Source organism: Protomyctophum bolini, assembly GCF_963924005.1.
Source record: "Protomyctophum bolini genome assembly, chromosome: 12".
In the NCBI taxonomy this organism is placed as follows: domain Eukaryota; kingdom Metazoa; phylum Chordata; class Actinopteri; order Myctophiformes; family Myctophidae; genus Protomyctophum; species Protomyctophum bolini.
In genome coordinates, this window is record NC_137873.1 from 765804 (window position 1) to 787227 (window position 21424).

The 21424-nt window shown below is 40.6% G+C and overlaps 2 protein-coding genes across 2 annotated transcripts; both read left to right on the forward strand.

Moving 5' to 3' along the window:
• Positions 1-4635: 4635 nt before the first annotated feature.
• LOC308324915 (histone H1-like) lies at positions 4636-5241 on the forward strand (the record flags this gene model as incomplete). The annotated part of the gene is made up of 1 exon (XM_080777261.1): positions 4636-5241. One exon carries the CDS (start codon positions 4636-4638, stop codon positions 5239-5241), a length of 606 nt encoding a protein of 201 aa, XP_080633387.1.
• A 1353-nt stretch (positions 5242-6594) lies between these two features.
• On the forward strand, positions 6595-6906 carry LOC308324934 (histone H4; the record flags this gene model as incomplete). The annotated part of the gene is made up of 1 exon (XM_080777279.1): positions 6595-6906. One exon carries the CDS (start codon positions 6595-6597, stop codon positions 6904-6906), a length of 312 nt encoding a protein of 103 aa, XP_080633405.1.
• Between the last annotated feature and the right edge of the window lie 14518 nt (positions 6907-21424).

Sequence of the window (21424 nt, forward strand, 5' to 3'; positions counted from 1 at the left end):
AGGTGACCACCAAACTACAACATGACGTCACGAGCCGCGGTGAAGAGCAAACCACCGCCACCGCTCCAGCCCTTTTCTCTGTTTTTACTCACCGCCGCTCAGCGTTATTTCAGCTCCGGTGGTCACCTCACCACCGGAGCGGTGGTCACCTCACCACCGAAAATCCAGACTATGAATAGGCTTTTAGGCGCCAGAGAGCGCGAGCAAACAGCACCATGCTTGGGTGCCATGTGTACTATCCGCAGCACCCCCCAACGCCCAAATGCCTGCACCTGCATGTGCTGTTCTGAAGGTCTCGCCACTCGCCAACAAATAGCACCATGCTTTGGTGCCATGTGTGTCTATCCGCTGGCATGCAACAACACCCCCAGAACCGCACACTCAGTATAAACATTTAAAAGTATAAAACATGTGGACATACCGCAACCGGGAGTCCTCACATCAGAATACTACTCACTGTGGCAGAATAAGGGCAAAAAATATATATACATACGTTACAAAGTACATTTGTCTGGGCTGTGCTAAAATCACTACTACTACTAACCCTACAGTGCCAAAGTGGGCCAGATTAAGTGCGTGTGCAGTCTCTTCAGGTCCATTGTTTTTCTCCTTTTAAGTTTTGCACCGAGTCTTCCAAATCTTAAAAATGGTTACACAAACCCAAAATATATCAAAAAAATATTTTCTGCAGTTAAAAATACCATGTACCCCTGAATGCAGCCCGCAGATCGGGGCGGGGCTTCTCCTAGGAGGAGTGGGAGGGGTTATGGAGGAGGAGTGGGTGGGGTTTTGAGAGGAGTGGGTGGGGTTACACCCAGCCCCTTGAGTGAAGGGTACAATACTTATTCATTATCAATGTTTATAAGTTAAATACCGAAATTAAACTAAAAATAATTATGTATAAATTAGCCTATATTTTATTTAAGACATAGTAAAAATCGCTAATCAAAAAATCATAGGCTACTACTGATTAAAAGTCTTAGTAATAATGAATGTTTATAGTTTAATATAATATAATAATACCGAAATTCTTTATAGGCCTAAATGGTAAATGGTGCATTTATATAGTGCCTTTATCTAAATAAATCTAAATCTATCTAATCTAAATCCTCATATAAAAAGCTTGTTTCATGGTAGGCCTACAATGTCTTATAACAATGGAATCAGCATGATATAACGTAATAATGGAAAATTCCATACAGATTATGACATCAATAGTCCAATAATACTAATACTACTACTACTACTACTACTACTACTACTACTAATAATAATAATAAAGTTGTGCAATTGCTAAAGTCTGGCAACCAGATTATTGCCCACTCACAATATGTTGCGTATTGAGATAAACACACACGCACACGCACGCGCGCGCACACACACACACGCGCGCGCACACACACACACACACACACACACACACACACACACACACACACACACACACACACACACACAAGCTGTGCCTATTGTAGAGCAGCTGTATATCAAGGTGAGTTACTGTACCAGTGCCAGTGTCTGTTTACTATGACAAATGAAACACTATAGTCTGTCTGTATACACTATGTACAGTACACTAATGTTTTTAATGCGACTGTAAATTTTTTTATTGTGTTGTGTTATGAATACAAGGGACCTCAGACATCTTGGCACCTTTTTTGGGATGACTGGATCCTTGATGAGTACCTTCTAATTCTAATCTTCAATATGATTTAATTTATAGCACTCTGAGAGTCCCTGTGAGTGACAAGTGCAATACAAATAAAATATGAACAACAAATTACCTCTTATAGTGACTTATGTACTCACTGTATAATGGATATTTATGCATTTTAAGAGTGACTGTAAAGCATTATAAAATGATTGCAATGTCTTACAACTATGATATTTAACATAGATAGAAACTGTCATTACACAATGTTTTGTGTTATGAGTGCATATAGAACTGTGTTATATGCATTTCATGATGCATTTATACTTGGCCTTATACTGATTTATAACACATTGTTGTCGTGGATGGCTAGATGGCAACCACAAGGTTCCCAGTTCAAACCCGGGCTAGAGTTAGTGTCGAAGTGTCCTTGAGCAAGACACTGAAACGTTAGTGCCTTGCAGTTTAATTCCTCATGTGTAAATGGGTGAATGTAATGCACAATCTATGTAAAGAGCCTTGGATAAAGGCGTTCTATAATTGTACATCCAGCCAATGTGTTATAAATCAGTATAAGGCCAAGTATAAATGCATCATGAAATGCATATAACACAGTTCTATATGCACTCATAACACAAACCATTGTGTAATGACAGTTTCTATCTATGTTAAATATCATAGTTGTAAGACATTGCAATCATTTTATAATGCTTTATAGTCACTCTTAAAATGCATTAAAATCCATTATACAGTGAGTACATAAGTCACTATAAGAGGTAATTTGTTGTTCATATTTTATTTGTATTGCACTTGTCACTCTCAGAGTGCTATAAATTAAATCATATTGAAGATTAGAATTAGAAGGTACTCATCAAGGATCCAGTCATCCCAAAAAAGGTGCCAAGATGTCTGAGGTCCCTTGTATTCATAACACAACACAAAAAAAAAAATTCAGTCGCATTAAAAACATTAGTGTACATAGTGTATACAGACAGACTAAAGTGTTTCATTTGTCATAGTAAACAGACACTGGCACTGGTACAGTAACTCACCTTGATATACAGCTGCTCTACAATAGGCTTGTGTGTGTGTGCGTGCGCGCGTGTTTATCTCAATACGCAACATATTGTGAGTGGGCAATAATCTGGTTGCCAGACTATAGCAATTGTACAACTTTATTATTATTATTAGTAGTAGTAGTAGTAGTATTAGTATTATTATTATTGGACTATTGATGTCATCTGTATGGAATTTTCCATTATTACGTTATATCATGCTGATTCCATTGTTATAAGACATTGTAGGCCTACCATGAAACAAGCTTTTTATATCAGGATTTAGATTAGATAGATTTAGATTTATTTAGATAAAGGCACTATATAAATGCACCATTTACCATTTAGGCCTATAAAGAATTTCGGTATTGTTATATTATATTAAACTATAAACATTCATTATTACTAAGAATTTTAATCAGTAGTAGCCTATGATTTTTTGATTAGCGATTTTTACTATGTCTTAAATAAAATATAGGCTAATTTATACATAATTATTTTTAGTTTAATTTCGGTATTTAACTTATAAACATTGATAATGTAATAAGTATTGTACCCTTCACTCAAGGGGCTGGGTGTAACCATAGGGGGTGACCCCACCCACTCCTCTCAAAACCCCACCCACTCCTCCTCCATAACCCCGCCCACTCCTCCTAGGAGAAGCCCCGCCCCGATCTGCGGGCTGCAATCAGGGGCTTCTCAAAAATACCGTACAAAATGTCCCTGTGACATGGCACCCTCACGCCTATATCGTGCATCTTGCTCCAGATTGCTTTTGACCTCTTGCAGTCTTCTATGAGCAATGGTCTCCAACTCTTCACAGTCTGGCATGGGGCATGGTCACCTCACCACCCAAATTCTAGACTATGAATAGGCCTTAACCAAGCCACCTCTGTCATGAATCCATCCATTACTACTATAATGTACTTTGATATCACTGTTCAGAACGGGTTACATATAAGTAGTTAATTATTGGCCTCATTGATCATGACACTTAGCTGAATAAATATTGAAAGAAAGTGTGGGTGGCTCTGAAAATAATACATATGAAGTAGTGTCCATAAAATACATTATAGTCTCCATGTTGTCCATAATGTGACACTACAACAAATACTTTTGTATTAATACAAAGGTATAGTCTACTGTACACACCAGTTTAAGTAAAATAATGCATGCCAACATGCAACATCATGTTCCAAAGTCAGATTTGTCTGCTCACATCATAACGCATGGAAGTAGTGTATCAGTGTAGCTTATGTTTGCCATAACCAAATACATAATGTACCTGCAGTTGATTGAAGATGAAAACATATTTTTTGTATTTTGATACGATATATTTTAATACGTTTTTGACCACAAAAGTATTACAACCTCTGGCATTGGAATGTGGTATCAACTCCACCATGCTGTTGTCAACTGGAGTGTGTTTACTTGTGTCAGAAAACCTTCTTTTTATAGAAAAACGGAAGACAAAACAAAAGTATAGTTTATGTTATTGCGTCGCCATGAATGTCTGCTAAGACGAGTTTGAGTATCATTGTCAATTTATCATAGTTTAAATTGTTTTAGAATACAAATGATAGGAAACACTTGTGTCGGACTGTGGAAAGGTGGTGTTTTTTATCATATAACTTAAAAACTAGAGTGCTGTTTTCATATCAGATGTATTAATGTCAAAAAGGAGCATGTGTGTTAACTGATCAGCTCTTTGTTGCATTAAATAATATACCCAGTAGATAGTTATATGATGTTTTAATTGAGGAGAAAACACAAAAGTGTCACATTAAGATACTACAGAAGAGCTGCTGTGTATGTTGAGTCTAGATGGTTCTCATGTGGTGTTTAAGTCCAGCCCCTTCAGAGCGTTCAGCATCACACTGTGGGAGTTTACTTTCGAGAAGGAACAACAATCTACTATCCGAGAGAATAATGGCAGAAGTCGCTCCAGCACCAGCACCAGCTCCGGCCAAGGCAGCCAAGAAGAAGGCAGCAGCAGCTCCCCGACCCAAGAAGACCGGCCCCAGCGTCGCTGAGCTGGTCGTCGAGGCCGTGTCCGCCTCCAAGGAGCGGAGCGGTGTGTCTCTCGCTGCGGTCAAGAAGGCTTTGGCTGCCGGCGGCTACGATGTGGAGAAGAACAAGGTCCGTGTTAAAACCGCAGTCAAGAGCCTGGTCACTAAAGGCACCCTGGTCCAGCTCAAAGGCACCGGCGCGTCTGGCTCCTTCAAGATTAACAAGGCAGAAGCGGTGAAGGTAAAGAAGCCTGCAGCTAAGAAAGCAGTCAAAGCAAAGAAGCCTGTTGCAGCCAAGAAACCCGCTGCAGCTAAGAAATCGCCCAAGAAGGCGGTAGCAAAGAAGCCCCTAGCCGCAAAGAAATCACCCAAGAAAGCCAAGAAGCCTGCCGCAAAGAAAGTAGTAGCTAAAAGCCCGAAGAAGGTCACCAAGAGCCCCAAGAAAGTGGCTAAGAAGCCCGCAGCAGCCAAGAAAGCTCCAGCCAAGAAGGTTGCCAAACCCAAGGCAGCGCCCAAAAAGAAGTAAACTGTCTGCTCCATATTTATACCCACAAAAGGCTCTTTTAAGAGCCAACTACATTGTTTTATAAGAGTATCCTATCCTCACTATAATGGTGTTCATGTGAGCAGCAGGCACTTTATACCTGTTTGTTCGAAGTCAAACACCACGCAATTATTAAAAGGCCAGTTCTAATCTGGCACTTATCTTCACACTGCTAATCCATGAATCAGTTTGGTTCAAATACATTTTGAATAGTGTACAATGACATACGGTAGTTCCAAATAAATTAAAAAAATTGCTGTATTGCTGTATTGCATGCTGTAGTATTTAGATGATTCTGTTATGACTTCTCCTCTGCATGCTGTAGTATTTAGATGGTTCTGTTATGACTTCTCCTCTGCATGCTGTAGTATTTAGATGATTCTGTTATGACTTCTCCTCTGCATGCTGTAGTATTTAGATGATTCTGTTATGACTTCTCCTCTGCATGCTGTAGTATTTAGATGGTTCTGTTATGACTTCTCCTCTGCATGCTATAGTATTTAGATGGTTCTGTTATGACTTCTCCTCTGCATGCTATAGTATTCAGATGGTTCTGTTATGACTTCTCCTCTGCATGTTGTAGTATTTAGATGGTTCTTTTATGACGTCTCCTCTGCATGTTGTAGTATTCAGATGGTTCTGTTATGACTTCTCCTCTGCATGTTGTAGTATTTAGATGGTTCTGTTATGACTTCTCCTCTGCATGCTGTAGGCTAGTATTTAGAATTATCGAGAGTACAGCATAGGAAAATAAGCCATGAAGTAATGTAATGTTATTATTTATGCTTTCCAAGGGTTTCTACAAATGTTTACATATAAATTATTGTCTTTATTGTCTCTTGCATGATAATACAATTTGATATTTAATAATAATATCTCAAACTTATGTAGCGCTTTTCTCAGGTTCTTCTTGCCCCTCATGTGTAAAGTGTATTCTCATGTGTAAAGTGTATTTGGGTACTCACCCAAATACACTTTACCCATGAGGGGCAAGAAGAAGCAACATGTAAAATCTACTTTATTAGGGAGTTAAAAAGAAGATTAATGCCAAGGAATAAAACTAATAAAAACAGGGAAAGCAATATTGGAGTGGAAAACATAACAGCAATTATATGATTATAGAGTTGAATAGCAATATTACTGTAAAAACAAATGGGTGATGTGACCAAGGGGGAGGAGTATGTGTGTGGGTGGGGGGGGGTGCACATTGGCAAAGCCTACGCAGCTCTCTCTGTGCCTGTTCTCCCTTACGTCCTCAGAACACACATAAAAAGGCAAGGCTCTGGCGCTCTGCTTCTCAAATCATTCACTTCTTGAACTACTGCTAAAGCAACGATGTCTGGAAGAGGTAAGGGAGGAAAAGGTCTTGGAAAAGGAGGCGCCAAGCGTCATCGCAAGGTTCTTCGTGATAACATCCAGGGAATCACCAAGCCCGCCATCCGCCGTCTGGCTCGCCGTGGCGGAGTGAAGCGTATCTCCGGTCTGATCTACGAGGAGACCCGCGGTGTCCTCAAGGTGTTCCTGGAGAACGTCATTCGTGACGCCGTCACCTACACCGAGCACGCCAAGAGAAAGACCGTGACCGCCATGGATGTCGTCTATGCTCTGAAGAGACAGGGACGCACTCTGTACGGATTCGGAGGTTAATAACGCTGACTTGATCTAATCTACCAACAACCCAAAGGCTCTTTTAAGAGCCACCCACACCTTCTTTAAAGAGTTTTTTTCAGACACTTTTCTATTAGATAATGCTATCCTAAATAAATACTACAGCATGCAGTCATAACAGAACCATCTAAAGTTTAGATTATTTTGGATTTGGCCACTATGAGGTTTGCTGTCTCGGCCATGGATTCAACAAACGTGAGTATTCTGAACATTTTGAGCACCTCAGAAAATCTAGCTCCAACGGTTTAGAAAATAAGAGCCATGTTTGAAGTAGCGGCCATTTTTAATAGGGTGTATTCATCTTCGGGTATTTCGCCCCGGATAGATAATTGTTCACAGTTCCCAAGTTGTTCGCTGGGTTCACATTAGTCAAGAACAGTTGCGATAATCTCTCCTAAATGAAGTGCATACATATCAGGTCCTATACTAATAACGGAACCATTCTAAATACTACTGCATGCAGAGAAGAAGTCAAAACGGAACCATCTAAATACTACAACATGCAGAGGAGAAGTCACGACAAAACCATCTAAATACTACAGCAAGCAGAGGAGAAGTCATAACAGAACCATCTAAATACTACAGCATGCAGAGGGGAAGTCATAGAATCATCTAAATCCTACAACATACAGAGGAGAAGTCATAACAGAACCATCTAAATACTACAGCAAGCAGAGGAGAAGTCATAACAGAACCATCTAAATACTACAGCATGCAGAGGAAAAGTCATAACAGAACTATCTAAATACTACAGCATGCAGAGGAGAAGTCATAACAGAACCATCTACATCAACAATATCATCACTGCTTGGCTTGTTATTGTTTAATGGTTGTGAGTGACTCAACATTCATCTCACGCTGATAGTAAGCAGTGCGCCATGTGGGTTGTGAAAGTGGCACCACCACTGCTGCTTAAACAAAAGCATAGTTTTTAACTGGGAAAGGAAACGTCTCAAGCATGCAAGTACAAAGTAAAAAAATCACACCCATGTGAAATGAGGGGCACACTTATTGTACATCATCATAAATGGCCATTTACTGCTTTTTATATACAAAATAAAATTGATATTATGCATAATTAAGTTCAGCCTTTTGGCCCGGCCCTCCAACATATTTGGAGGGCTAATGCGGCCCCTTGGGAAAAAAATAATTGCCCACCCCTGTACTATAGCAACTACCGTATTTATAAAGTAATGTAATGTGTAACTGTTTGTAAAGGAACTGCCCCATGAGGTCTAGCACGCCGTGTCTGAAGGCACCAAGGCTGTGACCAAGTACACCAGCTTCCTGCACAATGTTGTTGGCATGGCGCTGCGCCATGCTTGAAATAAATCGCGCCATGCAAAGCTTCAACAAAAAAAAAGTGTCCCCCTGAGTGCCTCCCCAGTTTGCCCCTGAGTGCCTCCCCAGTGTCTCTCCAGTGCCTCCCTAGTGTCTCCCCAGTGCCTCCCCAGTGTCTCCCCAGTGCCTCCCCAGTTTTCCCCTGAGTGTCTCCCCAGTGTCTCCCTAGTGCCTCTCCAGTGTCTCCCCAGTGTCTCCCCAGTGCCTCCCCAGTGTCTCCTCAGTGCCTCCCCAGTGCCTGCCCAGTGTCCCCCTAAGTGCCTCCCCAGTTTGCCCCTGAGTGCCTCCCCAGTGTCTCCCCAGTGCCTCCCCAGTTTCCCCTGCCTCCCCAGTGTCTCCCCAGTGTTTTTCCAGTGCCTCCCTAGTGTCTCCCCAGTGCCTCCCTAGTGTCTCCCCAGTGCCTCCCCAGTGCCTCCCCAGTTTGCCCCTGAGTGCCTCCCCAGTGTCTCCCCAGTGCCTCCCCAGTGCCTCTCCAGTGCCTTTCCAGTGTCTCCCCAGTGCCTCCCCAGTTTGCCCCTGAGTGCCTCCCCAGTGCCTCCCTGAGTGTCTCCCCAGTGTCTCCCCAGTGCCTCCCCAGTGTCTCCCCAGTGTCTCCTCAGTGCCTCCCCAGTGTCTTCCCAGTGCCTCCCCAGTGCCTGCCCAGTGTCCCCTAGTGTCCCCCCAGTGTCTCCAATAGCATTACAAGAGCAATAATACAAATGAATCTTACTTTATTAATCTTATTAATTAATGAATTAAATTGATTAATTAATTAATCCAAATTTTCGATGCACGGCCAGGGGCCGCGCGCCAGAAGCCCCCCCGCGCCCAGCACCATGCCAAAGCTTTTTCCTGCAGGAAACACTGAGCTGCAAGTAAACGGTTCTGTCTTTATCCAAATACTATAAGCATTTGTCATTTCAGAGCCTGCCAGATAAACCAGCTAGTCCAGGTCAGTCGTCTGAGGCTAATCTGAATTATAATGATAAAACTATTTTTTTTTATGAACTACTGTGCATTAATTCATAAACACAAATATTGCTGTAAATGGGGTTCAACATTACTACTTTAGAGAAGCTTGTCAAAATGTAGATTGATATTACATTATCTACACTACACACTACTACTATTAGCAATCATGTAAAATGAACACATATGATCACAAGTTAAAAAGGTCTATTAATAATACAATAGGTGAGTCCTGAGTGAGACGTTTATTAAGGGTGTTCTGAACAGGCAGCTGACAGGACGTGAGTTGTGGGTCCTCACAACCCCATAGCGTTAACGCGGTGTGAGAGAGGTATGCTCGGCTGCTGACTTGGTCATTTGGTAAGCCTATATGTTCGTTTTGTAGGCTATATGTATTTGATTTTGATTTGATTTGATTTATTTAGAAAAGCAATTATAATACAACATTATAATCAGCGATTCAAGGATTACACAGTAAAGTCCAAAGACTTATTTCCACTGGGGTCCTCTCACACTGAACAATACTTTGAAATACATAACAGTACATATACATTACTTACACAACACCACAAGTACATCCCTATCCATCCCTCTAGGATGACCCTTTATAGGGGAACCTTTTCCAGTAGCCATTTTTTAGTCTTCTGTTTAAATGTCCTCAAATTGTAGGTCAGTTTAACGCTGGATTCCAGGCTATTCCACTGTGTGGCTCCTATATAAATGAATGAGCCTTTGCCCACTTTACTTTTAAAAGCAGGGAGCACCACATCTGCAATACTGGCTCTGGTGAAATGGTTGTGTACCTCGTTTACCTGCCTGAAACATGTTCTTAAAACTTCTGGGACCTCTCCGTATTTAATTTTATGGACCATGTTAAGTCTAGCCATTGTAACCTTTGATTCTACTGGGAGCCAGTTCAGCTCTCTGAACTGGTTCCTTCCTATATGGGTTCTGGGTTCCATCCCTAGTATAACCCTGATCAGTCTATTTTGAGCTGACTGTAGCTTTGTTTTAAAAGACTTAATCAAGCCCTCGAACCACGATGTACACGCAAAATCAAAGTGGCACAGGATAAGGGAGTTGGCCACCACTAATTTTGTCTCCCTATCCATGTATCTTGCTGTTCGAGCTAGAAACTTAGTCAGTCCGGAGACCTTGTTTAGCACCTTGCTGGCCATATTTCGGCCGTCTAAGTTACCCTCTAAAATACAACCCAGGTATTTCACTGATGATTTTGCTGCTATGAATTCCGAATTTATTTTGATCTTGAAGTCTGTGCTTCTTCCTAATTTGATTTTCGAGCCAAAAAGAATTGATTCTGTCTTCCCTGAGTGTAAAGATAATTTATTATCTATAAGCCAGGAACTAACATTAGCTACTTCCTCACTTAGGGAGCTTTCTAATGTGGTTTGATCCTTGTGGGACATTAGCAGTGCAGAATCATCAGCGTACAGGAACAAATCACAGTTACAAGCATCTGTCATATCATTCACGTACACTGAAAATAGGGCTGGACCTAGAATGCTTCCTTGTGGAACTCCACATTCCATGGTGTTTGGGTCAGATAATATGCCATTCACCTCTACCCTTTGTTCGCGCCCTGTCAGATATGATTTGAACCATTTACATGTTGCCCTGTCTGCCCCCAGGGCCTCAAGCTTGCTCAGTAACCTACAGTGGTTCACTGTGTCGAATGCTCGCCGTAAATCCAGCAGCACCATTCCACAAAGTTTTCCATTGTCAACTTCTTTCCTGATTTGTTCTGTTAAATATAGTAAACATGTGTCGGTTGAGTATGATTTTCTAAAGCCAGATTGGAGTTTATACATTAGGTTATTCCTATTTAGGTATTCATTTAGTTGTTCATTAATTATCTTCTCAAATATTTTTGATACAGAGCTCAAAATTGACACCGGTCGGTAGTTACCGGGGTCATTTTTGGCTCCTTTTTTGTACAGGGGGAGTATTTTAGCCTTTTTTAGATCTTGTGGGAAGACACCCTGTTCTATTGATTGGTTGAAGATGTGAGTGATATATGGAGCTATCTGTCCTGCTGCATCCCTTAAAAAGAGAGGAGATATACCATCCAGACCTGTGGCCTTTGCACAGTTAATCTTAGAAAGCATCCCTGAGACTTCCTCCACTTCCACCTTCTGCAGGGAGAATGAGTTAGAGGTCACCCCCTGGTTCTCATAGAAGTTCCTAACCCTATTAATGTCAAAAATACCCGGAGAAGCCGGCAATTTGGCAACCAGCTCTGCTGCTACATTAGTGAAATAATTATTGAATTGGTTTGCCACTATTTGCTTATCAAAAACCATCTCATCATTGATCTTTAGGCCGATCTTGCTGCCTTTATTATTATTTACTTTATTACCTGCTCCTAGCTCTTTTAGGGTTTTCCAGAGTTTTTGTGTGTTACCTTTATTCTCCATTATCTGATCTTTATAGTGGGTCTGTTTTGCCTTATCTATGAGCCTCTGGGTCTCATTTCTTAGCTTCTTAAAAAGAGCAAAATCTTCTACTGATTCGGAATTGCGGTAAGATTTATGGGCTCTCTCTCTGGCCCTGATGGACTCCAATATTTCATTACTAAACCAGCGACTAGACCTCTGTTTAGTTCTCACCTGTCTGAGGGGTGCGATTTCGTCAATGGCTTGGGTGAATTCCTTCCCAAAAGCCTCCCAAGTTTTATTGACACAGCCTCCCGTTAAAACTGGTGTCCAGTCCCTTTTTCCTATTTGTTCTGTGAATTTGTCCACAGAGTAATTTTTAAGAGTCCTCGCCAGGACAGTCTTATGGTCATTGTATGTATCCCTTACTATTTTTCTTGTGCAGAATGTCATATAATGGTCGCTAATGCCATACTCTATCCATATCTATGGATTGTCATGGGTTTTGTATAATCTAAAGTGAGAGTATTTTCATATTGTCAGGTCTACACCACACTTGTGCTGTACTCGGATACAGTTCTCTAAAGATATGTTTGGGGCATGGCTTCCCCATCTTTAGGCACTGGACCACACATTACACACATAAAGACCCCCCAGCAAAGTGTTCTAAATCTTCTAAACTAAATTAATATATATATATATTATTATATATATATATATATTATTATTTCACTGACGTGTGCTTTATATTGTGTTTATATAGTAAATGCTATATTGAATTGTGACAGTTGTGCATTACATTATAGATTTGGCATACCTGATATTGTAATCTGTATATTATTCAACTGTTGGGTCATTGCTTATGGGTGCATGCTATAGAGCAGTGGTTCCCAAAGTGGGGTCCGGGGAACCCAGGGGTCCTTGAGGGGGTACCCAGCTAAATGATAGTTTAGAACCAAATGGACCCGTTGGTTCCATTCGTACACTCTCAGAATTACATCAACATTGATTTTAATGTTGAAAGTGATTTTTTGCTATGTTTTTTATTTCTTATTTTATGTTATGTTTTATTTTGAGTTAGTGTTTGTAAACAATTGTAAGTATTGCCTTTGTTAAATGTTTGTCTGTGGAAGACTAGCTTTTGTCAAGGCAAAAGCTAATGGGGTTCCTTATAAAAAATAAACAATTGGTTGAACAAACAGCCCTGTAAAGGACCGCTGTCCCTTTCCCTTCCATTTTAGATTTGATTTGTGTTCTTTTGTGAAATAACCACTTCTTAATGAACATCTAGAATAGATAGATGATAGAACTTTATCAATGTGGAAAAACATAATAGCCTAATACCCACAATATCTGTACATTCTTAATTTACTCTAAATGTATAATTAACCCCTCACCATGTTGCACGAGCGGGAAAACAGTGTGCAGGAACAAAGACAAGACACCACCCTCTTTGTGGCAGGATCAGATCAGCCAATAATTTATGGGAGTCGCACACTTAATTTGCATAGGCGTGCTATAAATACTGGTGCAACTCCGTTCACAGATCACTTCTTATCTTCGTTCCACTGAGAAAGAAACATGCCTGAAGTAGCGAAACCAGCGCCCAAGAAGGGCTCCAAGAAGGGCGCCGTCACCAAGACCGCCACGAAGGGCGGCAAGAAGCGCAGAAAGGGAAGGAAGGAGAGCTACGCCATCTACATTTACAAGGTTCTGAAGCAGGTCCACCCCTTAGAGTATATATACAATAGAGAAGGCACCCAAGTTCTCCTCCCGTCCACTTGCATTGAGTTGCTCAGAAGCGCATGAGGCGAATCCACTCCTCCTTCCGGTTTAGGAGCCCTGTGCATTCTGGATTTTTGCCCTCAAACACATGAACGCGCGACGACCGACACATGAACTAGCATCGTGCGTGTGTGCGTGTGCGTGCTACTCGTGGTGAACGCGCATCGCTATGTTGGCAGCAGACTCGTCTTAACCTGACACTGCCAGCTGGGGGCGGTATTGAGTAGAAAGCTTTTTGGATCGGGTCAGCGTCAGATATAGGCCTTTTTACAGTCTATGCCAGGCATAGATGGTATAGGATCGTCTGCCCCCCCAGTGTTTTCGGAAAGGAAATATAAAACCATAGCTGTTTTTATCATATTAGCATTTTGAATAGATTAAGAACATGGATGTATCTGATTCTTTAAATTCGTTATTTTTATACACCTCTATGAACTGTTTACACACCATATAATATAATATTAATGCAATAAACTGAAGTTCATTCCAACTTGTGTTATTGTGTGGTGCAGTGCTGCAGTTGAATATTTGCTTTTAAAGGGACTTTATACTTTTGCTAATTCACATTTAGAAGAAAGTGAAAATATAGGCTACATACATTTTACAAATACACTTTACCAATGACAATGTAGAACAATTTTAGCTCTGAAGAACACTTTAAGCCTGCATGGCAAATGCAAGGTCACAGCACCACTCTAAACTATTAAATAATAATGCTACAGATCTCTAATAAAATGCCAAAATACAATAAATGATGGGTTCTTTTTCATAGCACTTGTAGCACTATGAATGCAAATATAATAAATATTAAATATGTATCAGACAACCAACAAATGTAATACAAACTATATATTTATATAACAAAATAATATTTAAAGTGTGACAATATTGTCACAATTGTAAAATTGTAATTGAAAAAGAATGTCAATATAGTTTAAAAAAGAGCACTTTGACACTTGTCATGCCAATTTGCGCACCACTATGAGCAATGACTTTTTAGACATATTACTAACAAAAATACCAAATCGTACATGATCTACTGCTTGACCAGACAGATATTGTTTTTGGTTCTTTAGACAATATGAACATATTCCAATATCTGATATGCAGAATAAATGCTGCGTAGGCTATTCTATGCCATTCAGGTTCATATATGTGCATAGGAAATATGTCTCAAAACTCAAATATAGCTTATATAATGTAGACATAATGTAGGGCATCATCCAATAAACAGACAATAGACCCCACACAAACATTCAATACTTTATTATATGTTGCAAAAGGAGGAACAGGTACAGATTAAAATCAAAAGAAAATAATTATAAGACAAATTCTTTTAAAATATTTGTTTTGCATACATCTATCAAACCATTCATAATAAATAAGTAGAAGCAGTCACATCCGACGTGAGGCTTGGAGAGAACAAAGAGACCATGGGTTGGTATGGCTGGGGTAGAAGAGAAGAACAATAATTAACAAGGCCAGAATATGAATGAACAGTGGGATGAGTACAGTTTATTTGTATTTATTAATTTAATCCTCACACAAAGAAATATTCCCTGACCACTTTCTGGGCTTGTTTTATTCAAAAACAAACAAAAAAACCTCTAGTCTTCAAAGCTATGATGTAGTGTAGGTAAAGCTGCCAATTATGCTTGGAGCCCAGGACAAGTAGTCAAAAATCAACTAGCAAGTTTAAGAGGCAACTTCACCTAATCTAGATTGTAGCTTTAAGGGACTGAACAATACTGTTTAAAAATATATCATTTCCCAAAAGGGAAAAATGAACTCCATCACGCAGAAAGAGGCCAGGGCGGTCAAACTTTATGTCAGGGTGAGCCACAAAGCTCCCTCCCAAACCTCTAACAAAAGCACTGATCTCATAGTTCACCCATTTTCTGGCCTTGTTAATTGCCCCCGGATTTGCAGCACCCCACTGGTGTCTCTGGGTGATCTGTGAGAAAACAATTCCCATGTTTGGGAACTGCTGGTGGAGGTGCTGCAGGTCCCTCTTCATCATTGTGGCCAGTTCGATGCTCTTCACCTTTCCCAGGTCGTTGCTGCCACAATGAATCAGAAGGACATCCGGGGGTGTTCTTCTACTCTGAAGGGATTGCTGGAAGTAGGGGAGGAATTTGATCCATCTCAATCCACCCCAGCCATACCACTGGACCTGGGCATCCAGTCCCAGATTGGTACCCATGGTCTGCTGGGCTCTCTCCTTGCCACGCCGGATGTAACTGCTCCCCATGATCCACAGTGTCTTCTCTGTGGATTACAAAATAACAATTTCAATTATTTTACATTTGTCGTGTAATTTGAATCATATAGCATAATTCATATCTACTTGTTTAGTCATAATGGTACATTTCTGCATGGCCATTTGTCTCACCGAAGTGAGTCATCACCCACCCCACAGTGTCTTAAACCATTTGCATATCAATTGTCCACAGGCAGGAAGCCTCGTGGCTTCACTCTTTGACTAGATAATTCTTGAGTGATCTTGTATCTGATATTACCTTTAGGGTCTAGACCACCTGTGGATTTGGGCCTTCCTGTTTCATTGTTAAAGGACAGAGCCAACAGACTACAGTTGGTCTCTTTACATTCTAGGACACACACACACACACACACACACACACACACACAGGGACAAAAGGTGACACCAGACTGCATGAGGGGGATGGATAAAAGGGGTGGATGGAGAAGGACTTGTGGTGGTTGTGCTCTGAGGCTGGGGAGTTGGAAAAGGGAGGAGGACAGGATGGTCACCCTGGCCTGTGCTGCTATCAAAGGGAAGAGATGACTTTGCTATGCTTGTAACCTGTAACGATGGGAGATGCCTTGATTGAATAAAGACGGACTTGGCCTGGGAAATCGGAACTCGTGTGTTGTGTTCATTCTGCATTAGGAAAATAAGGTACGGATCCACAGGACAGTATACGACACATTGATTATTATTATTATAACAACACAGTAAGTAATAATACCATTTTGTGCCAAGAGGTGGCAGTATGCCAAGATATCAATGAAGTTGTTTATAGAGCAGTGGTTCTCAAATGATTATTTTTGCTCAGGTCACATACTGAAAATATAATTTTCAGCTAAGACACACCTACATTACATTCTTCCTTTATAGAACCTTACATTTATGTCATCTTTCCCCCTAAGATACAGTATGTCACTAGCATAAATGAGAATATAGGCTTATTATGTTTGAGGGGCGCTAGCTATGTCCAGTTTTTTAGTGTGTGTCCACAAACATTGTCCTACACAAACATTAAATTCACATTGACAATGAACGGACAATCTTACGTCATAGTGTACATTTTACGCCACCTAGTGTAGGTGAGGATGCAAATGCTGATTGGCCGGTATGAGATGATGTATGATGACGTATGATGATAAGAGTGCCCTTCACTTCCCACGGGTGTGTGTTAAAATAAATACAAATTATCTACATTCTGCATTGTGTTCGGGTAGGACAAGCTCTCACCGTTGGCCATCATTGGGGACTGAAGCATCTGGCGGGGGGGCCCTGGCTGACTGTCGGGTCTGAGTGGGGTGGCGTTGGGACCCAGTCGGCCCTGCATGGCACCCTGCTGCCCGGGGCCAGAAGCCCCAGGAGGAGCAGACCCAACCCAGCTCTCCTGCTGCTGCTGCATCCCTGGCCCATGACCCATGAGTCCTACATGGAAGAAACACAAAGCCACGGCTGACAGTAAGGAACACAGCAGATGCCAGAAGAACTACAGATGCAGTATTGGTCTGAGACATCCACAATATAGATCTAGATGTGACATAGTTCTGCTCCAATGTGGTTGCCCCTACATTTCCTGATCAAGGAAGTGAGTCACTCTCTGCCAGCTGTGACCAGAGAGAGAGAGATAGATATAAGCCACAGAATTAAATCACACATAGGCTACTGTAAAAGAGGCTTTACACTATATGTCTGTGACATAAAGTGGTTTGGCGGCCTGTGGTCGCCCTTAAACCATCTCGCTGCTCGTTTTTCTGGGGAAATACGCATATAACATGTCTGCCGACCTCAAGCCGACCACTCGGTCCCATGGTTCTTCTATTCTATATTTTGTGTTAATGAGAATAAGGTTAGAAATAAGTTAAGGTTGTAATATGCCTTGTGTATTCTGTATTCTGTATATCAGTTCTTTCTATATATCAGCAAAGTGCAGATTTTATGTTAAGACATTGAGAGTTGTTTCTAAAATAAGTTGGAATTGATAGAGCTAGACAGCAATAAATATAACTAACTTTGCTGTAACATAAAATGATATAAAGATCCACCCGTCTTTAAATGATCATTTGTCTTAATGCAGCCAGTTGCATTTGTAACTATGCTCTCAGAGAGTTATGGAGGTCCTTGACATTTAAACATTTGAGAATCACTGATTTCTAGACGATGTGACTATGTGGCAAGAACAACGTACACGCGGGCCATCTCCACCCACCTGAAAATAACTATAGAGTTGACATTTAACATTAACACCAGTGTCCACTGTCCATATTCGGGGACGGGGGATATTTGTCCCAAATAGCTGAACTACAATGAGCTTGTAGATCAGCTATCTTTTTATTATTCTGCGGCACCCCTGGACTTGTGTCACAGCACCTTTGAGAAATCCTGAATTAAAGACTTACTTTCTCGAGGTCTTTCCTCTTCCTGTCTAGCAGTGGATGACGCCTGCAACTCCTGCATCATTGGATTTCTAGAATGGAGAATTCCAGAAGGAAAAGCATTTGTTTAAAATACGTTCTGCTATTTTCAGCACCCAGAACACAACACACTATTATTTAAAAATAACAGATCACCTGTAGTAAACCTGTCCAAATAGCCTCCTCCTAACTGCAATTTATGGAGCTCTCTACATGCAACATCAGGTCAGGTCCATATCAGACTAAATCAGCCTAAAGAGATTGTGGTTTTGGAGATCATGGTCTCAAAAATGTCAGAAACTTCAGTACCATTGGGTTCTGCTTGTGGGGCTAACTTTGAATCCAGCAGTAGACTAAAGCTGAGTCCTTATAGTTTGTCTGTCTTGTACTGTCCAAATCGAACTTTGTAATTCTTACTCTTACAATCTGCAAAGTTAGCATTCCTGGCCAAATGCATATTATAATACAACGTCTTCAATTAATCAATGGCTGTCAAATAGCCTTGTTTGTTAACCATGCATGGATGCATGGAGATGGTGAATGTCTCGACTACCCTGAAACTAAGTTGTGATTGTTTGTTTTTGTGCATTTTTTAATGTAGCCTTGGTACGTGAAACATAATTTACCGTTCAAATAATAAAATCAGATTTTACAAACCTTGTGTAGAAATCGCGGACATGGACAACCAAAAGGGCAGTAGTCTGCAGCCGTTCAAACTGCGTTCAAATAAAAACAGGCTCAGAGCTAGCCTGTCAGTGAAGATCCGTATTCCATTTCCTTCAGCCAAATTGCCAATCCCGACCAAAGTTGACGCATCTTTACGTGCATTACACATGTGGTCACTGTGGGGGAAGGGCGATCCATACGTTTGGCCGGGCGTGGCAGTTTTGTAGTTGAGCGGCGGGGACTTAGAGCGGGGACTGGGAGACATTTTAAATTCTGTTGTTATAGTTTTGTACACTTGCTTTAACAAAAGATGCCTAATATCTGTACTTTGCCCAATTGTTCCAGGACTCGCAGACGAGGTGCCCTCGGTCCGCCAGGAAAACCGAGGGTTTCTTACCACAGGTATGTTATTTTTTGCATATTTTAAAGCGTATAATGACGATATTAAATTGTATTAAGACAAATAATTCGTGGCTGCTCTCTCGTTCCATTTGACACAAACGATTTCACAGTAGTGTGATAATGACATAGCTAATGATGCAATGCATTTAGCCATTTAAGTTATTTATAACTCTGCTTCTGCTGTGATTTCTTATCGTAATATGATCAATATCACTACTTCTTCTTCCCTACGATTCTCTAATAATCTTCCATTCTTGCAAGTTGCTGCATGTTGCAATGCTAGGATTAATAGGCTACATGAGGAACTGTATGGGAAGCCGTTTAGGCCAGAAATGCAGTCAGTTTGCACCATAGAGTTATTATACATATATATACTCTAAGGTTTGCACATGTACTTCAATTGCACATACATATCGACACTTGCACATACATGCATTTTAGCTTTTACCTTATGTTGACTCAAATGATGGCTATAATATCACAATTGACTCACTTGGCCACTTTTCTGCACTTGATATTGTGCAGTACAATCTTAGCATATAGCTTATCCCTATTGATATAGTAGGCCTAGGCTATTTATATTTATACTCTAAGCCCTAAGGCTACAATTAATAGCCTAGGCCAAACATTGGATGCATATTGTTTTTGATGTATTAATCAACAGGAGCCTACCAGTACCTTTTGGTGTACTTTTATCAACCAATTTATGAAGCTAAATTGATTTGACATAAAAAATAAATGAATTAAAGGGGATTTTGTGTGTGAATTCAGCACTGGTGTAGGCTACATTAACTCCTCCTTCTGCACAATGTACTTTAGTTTCAAATTTTAGTACTTTAACTATCTTATAGCTAGTTTTATTTAAAGGACAACTTTAGTTTTTTCAACCACGGTTCATGTTTTAGGTTGTTATTAGAGAAACTAAAAGGTGAGTTTTAATTTTCTTTCATTTGCTGCTTTCTTTTGTTTTGGGGATTTTAGCAGTTTCGAGCATGGGGCTAAATATGTATTTTTTTTACAAAATATTATGGCGATTTATTTTATTATTATTTACTATAGTCCTAATAAACCCCAAGAAATTACATCTAGCCACAAAAGATCACAGGATCTGCTGAATGTGTCAAACTGACATATTGAGCCTATGACACAGTGTGGCTTCCCCCAAGACCCCCAGTAGGCTACCTTCACATTCAGTAGATCCTGCATGTGATCTTCTGTGGCCAGATGTAATTTATTGGAGTCTAGTAGGACTACAGTAAATAAATCACCATAACATTTTGTAAAAAGAAATACATATTTAGCCCCATGCTCGAATGCCCCCCTGTCAAAAAGAGCTAAAATCCCTAAAACGAAAGAAAGCATCAAATGAAAAAAATAATAACACTCATCTTTTACTTTCTCTAATGACAACCTAAAACATGAACCTTGGTTGGAAAAAACTAAAGTTGTCCTTTAAGTAAATATTGTGAGTAGCAGTGATTTTAAGGCAGTAAATATATAACATATTTGTATTATCTGTCTTCACAGCTTTCCACGTGATGAAGACAGACTCCATCGTTGGATCCAGTATGTTGGGCGCCAGGGATGGACACCAACTCCTAACACCAAGCTGTGTTCCCTACACTTCGAAGAGTGTTGTTTTGAGTCCAATCCATTCAGCGATCGGAGGCGCCTCACCGATGATGCTGTTCCCACCTTAGAGATTTTGGTAGGTGAGAGGTTTGTATGTGCTGTTGATGATGGGGTAGGCTTACATCATGTAGATGTCTCCGATAATCCTGAGAGTGACATGGAAAGCCATGTTAACACACATGACGGCATTTTCCTGCCTCAAAATGACGAGGAGGTTTTGAGCACATAGAGCACAATTACTGTTCTTCATGTGTAAAAGGCGCACATGCTGAGCACAAGTACTGTTCTTCATCCGTAAAAGGCACGCATGCTGAACACACTTACCAATTGTATGACTCTCCCAGAAAACTCAAGCGTAAATTGAAACAAGCAGGGGTAAAACTGGATGAGTACATAAAGAGGTTGAAATTGGAAAAACAGAAGACCCATAGGCTTCAAAAACGATTACTCAGCTTGTCAGAGGTCATCACTGAGCTGAAGCAGAAAATGCTAATTTCTACAGGTTGTGCAGACATGTTGGAGACCCAGTACGGTGGAGTGACAAGGGAAATCCTTCAGAGAATGAAGCTAGGGAATAAATCTAAAGTGTCAGAGGAATTAAAATCATTTGCCATGACGCTCCAATTCTACTCTTGCAAAGCTTATGAGTATGTGCG